The following is a 4,219-nucleotide window of genomic DNA, read 5'->3' on the forward strand; positions in this document are numbered from 1 at the left end:
AATGGTAAAGTTGGTCTCAGCAAAGACGAATAACTGGAGTCGAAGAGACTTTTTTTACTCAATTACATATAACAATTTTTTTCTACGAAAATACTGAAATGGACAAAATTAACTAAGCTGACGGCAATAGCAGAAGTAAAACTTTACGAATCCCTTCGAATCCTACACTATGAAATTAGATCTGTTGCACTGAATAAGTTGAAAGAGTTTTTCATCAAAGGTAATGTTTATTGCGATTTATTGTCTGCAGGGGATATTTGCTCGCAAATTACAGCAAATAGGGCGCACTCATGGTGTTTGATCAGAATAAGAAAATGTACTCATGTGATCGATGGTTTGAATTTTCTATTCGATACTAACGCTACTGCGCAAGAAAAGTACTGAAATTCCCATTTTGTACTGATAAACTTAGACATTTACTGACAATGAACTGACTTTGGTGATAAATTTAGACAAATACTGATATTTTTACCGACGGTACTAATAACTTTAGAAAAATACTGAGAAACTTAGACATTACTAATAAACTTATACATGCGATGGCTTGTTATGTTATTCACTGTGCAGCAAGAATCGTTAAAACTGGTTTTAATGTGAGTTAAATCGCTGGAATATGCAACTAGGCATAATTACATAACCATGCAAAGAGACGCGATCGTTCCGGTAAAATAGTTTTTATGCATATCTTTAACATAATTTTGACCAATCAGAAGCGCCAATATTTTATAACACTAGTAAATATTAAATGAAAAAACTATCACCTGCAAAATAAGGCAGGCAAAATGGTTTTGAAATAGTCAGCAAGGTAATGATATAGTTTTCAGAACGAACAAGATCTTTGGCAATTAGGACTCGGTTTTATATACACAAGCATGACCGTAGAACTTTGGTGTGTCAAGTTAATTTGTATACCAAAAAACCGATTGCTCGGGGTTTTATTTATGTACTAAATATACTTATAAATTAATTCAAATTATATACTTATAAATTAATTCAAATTACGACGACTGATTAAACAGTGGACAAACATTTACTTATTATCCGAACTCCAGATTTTAACGTCGACTGGTCCGAACAAAAAACTTGTCAATTACCAGTGAATAAAGGGATAAATAGGTTTTACGAAAAAAAATTAAAAGCAAATTTAGAAACAATACTAAAAACGTCACAACAACATGTCACTGAAATTCACACCACATTTACACAATTACATTTTATGGCCTGTCCACATAGTGACATCAAAACTACTATGTACTATTTCAAGCAAGATCAAATCAGTAAATCATTATAGGTAGTAATTCATAATCACTAGTAACGATAACTAATGAAGAGTTATGAAATATTTATGTTTTGATTTAAAGAAGTCTATCTGATTATGTCCCAAACTGTTCACGCTAGTACCGTGTATGTTTATTTCGGATCAAGTCAAGGCACTTCTGACAACAGGTAGGTATTTTTACACAATGAAACAGTTTTTATTTTATTTTTTAGAGATGAGTAACTTTCTTGCTTTGTTTTGTTTCATTGTAGAAACAAACTCAAAAGATGAAGACAATACACTACGGTTTCTTCTAACTTTCGGTTTGAAGTGAGCGTTAATGAGAAGAACGTCTAAAAAATGGCGACCTCGCTGTCAGAGACTTTAACAGTCAATGATACTACAGTGTGTTCAATATGCTTTGAAAAGTTTAAAACTCCGAGGTATTTACCATGTAAACATTCATTTTGCCACGAGTGTTTATCTTCCTATATTGTCAGCCAGTGCAAATCTACGGAGCCTCGTTTGGGATTTCATTGCCCCTTATGTCGGGAGTATATTCCGAGTGACGGAGCTTCTGGCAAACCTGAGGATTGGGCTGGGCTTTTCCCGAGAAATGACATTCTTCAGAAAATGATTGACAAACTTGATAATCAACTTTGTGAACCTTGTTTAAGAGATAACGACCATGAAGAGGCTTTGAACTATTGTTTACAATGCAATGAGTATCTATGCAAGTTATGCACAAAATGTCACAAAAAAAGTATGGCATCCCTAGACCACAGGATATTTAAAATAAGTGAAATGGAATCAATAGAGATTGTTCCTAAATTAAAAGTCGCAAATATTTGTCATGAACACCAAAATGAAAAAGTACAGCTATATTGTCATGACCACGAGCAGCCATGTTGCGCACTGTGTGGAGGTACAGAACATAGGAAATGTGAGAAGGTTGATACCTTAGAGAATGCTGTACGATTCTTGAAAGAGAGCAGAGAGATGGATTCCATTCTGAACAAAATTAAGACATTTAAAAAGAGATTACTAAATGCAAAAACCAGACAGGAGAAAAATGTATCCGAGATTGAAAGTACGGTAGATGAAAATATCGCAAAAAATGAGAAAATATTTTTTGATTTGGCAGAACGCTTAGATCAAATGAAAACAGTTTACACAGATGAAATGTGTTCAAATTTGAAGAAAGGCAAAGCAAAGCTGCAAAGTGGGATAGAAAAGTTCGAAGACGCATTACTCTATGTCAGTTACTGTGAGTCAGGTATTGAACAGGCAAAAGGTTCAGAAAATGTTAGCGAGGCAATGGTCAAGTTTATCACAGCTAAAGAAAAATTTCAAAAAATAAGTAATCTTGAGTTAAAAGAAATGTACTTAAAAATATGTGCAGTCGAATCGCCAAGATGGAGAAAATTCATGGAGTTAAAAAATATTGCTGAGGTAGAACTTGTTGAATCCTTCCGTCCCCTCGATTTCGACATAAGAAATACAGAGCTAACAAAGTGTAAGGAAATCACCATAAAAGATGGCATGGTGTATAACGGTTTATTCTTACCTGAAAAACGATTTTTGATTATTGACTACAAGCATAATGGACCATGCTTGATGTATGACGAGAACTGGGAACGCATTCATGTCAATGATAGTTTGGGTAAACCCTATGATGCTACTAGAATCAGGGACGAACTTTATATTACAGATGTGAGCGCGAAAACCATTCAGGTATTCGCTATAGCTGACTTTCAGAAACTCAGAAGCATTGATATGCATCACCTGATTTATGGAATAACGAACTTGAATGATATCTTGTATATTGCATGCGGCGACAAAATATTAAAAGTCGACAACAGGGGACAAGTTTTACAGACCTATGATCTTGATGGAAAAAATACAGACCACGTCATTGTAACTAACAGTGGGCTGATCGTATGCAGTAACTGGTGCCTGAACACAGTGACAGCGATGTGTGATAAAGGACAAGTTGTGTGGGAATACAGAAGTCCGGTTCTAAAATATCCACAAGAATTGGAGACTGACTCCTGCGAAAATATATATGTAACCGGCGCACGCAGCAATAATGTGCATGTTTTGTCAAGCTCGGGAGACAAAATAAGGGTAATAGAAGATATTCTAAGTCCATACTTTTTTAAGATTAACGAAGATGAAGGAATTATCTGTGTATGCAGCGAGATGAAAAAGATCATAGTATATCAAATAGCATCAGTGGTTGACACACCTAGAAAGAAAGAATATCATTGAAAGGATATTCTAAGAGAAAAAAAGAAAAATAATCCAAGGAAATTCTATGAACAGAAGAACAAAAAAAAGGATATAGATGATAAAGCAATGTACAGCATGCAAATATTGTATATGTAATCTGTGAACGGAAAACAGTGTATGTGTATCAGATTTGAAACGTTCATGAGTGTGTTCTTTTATGATCAGCAAAGAGGATATAATTAGGTGTTTTCAGTTGAAATTTAATTTTTAAAAATATTTTAAATAACTGACACATCAAAAACCTCGAGAAATTCTTACCACAAGCTTGTATATTGTATCATGTCTTTTTGAAATGATAGCATTAAATAATATGTTTCTAGTATGTATCATGAAATCTAAGGTGGTGCATGTTTAAATGTAGTTAGGTATTTACTGAAAGATAGGTGTTGTGCCTTAAATTAAATTTACTGTTATTAATTCATTTTTTCTGACGTTATTTATTTGGTTTTGTAAATAAACATTATACGAATATTCATATTTATCATAAAATCGAATTGATATGTTAAAAAAAGATGATAATACTGGACTTTACAAAAAAATTTATGACTTTGTCCATATTATCTAATATCACTTTAAAATAACATGCTTCCTGATTTTTTTCAAGTATTTGGGCGCTTAATGCTGTATTGGCATGCTAATTGAATTTTTTAAGTATGTTTTATCAGTCAC

The 4,219-nt window shown here is 33.4% G+C and overlaps 1 protein-coding gene across 1 annotated transcript; it reads left to right on the forward strand.

Moving 5' to 3' along the window:
- Window positions 1–1,382: 1,382 nt before the first annotated feature.
- On the forward strand, window positions 1,383–3,670 carry LOC105346970 (uncharacterized). Its single transcript, XM_011455794.4, has 2 exons — window positions 1,383–1,446; window positions 1,531–3,670. The coding sequence occupies exon 2, from the start codon at window positions 1,619–1,621 to the stop codon at window positions 3,527–3,529; it is 1,911 nt and encodes a 636-aa protein (XP_011454096.3). The 5' UTR covers window positions 1,383–1,446; window positions 1,531–1,618; the 3' UTR covers window positions 3,530–3,670.
- Window positions 3,671–4,219: the final 549 nt, after the last annotated feature.

Source organism: Magallana gigas, chromosome 1, assembly GCF_963853765.1.
Source record: "Magallana gigas chromosome 1, xbMagGiga1.1, whole genome shotgun sequence".
Taxonomy (NCBI): Eukaryota; Metazoa; Mollusca; class Bivalvia; order Ostreida; family Ostreidae; genus Magallana; species Magallana gigas.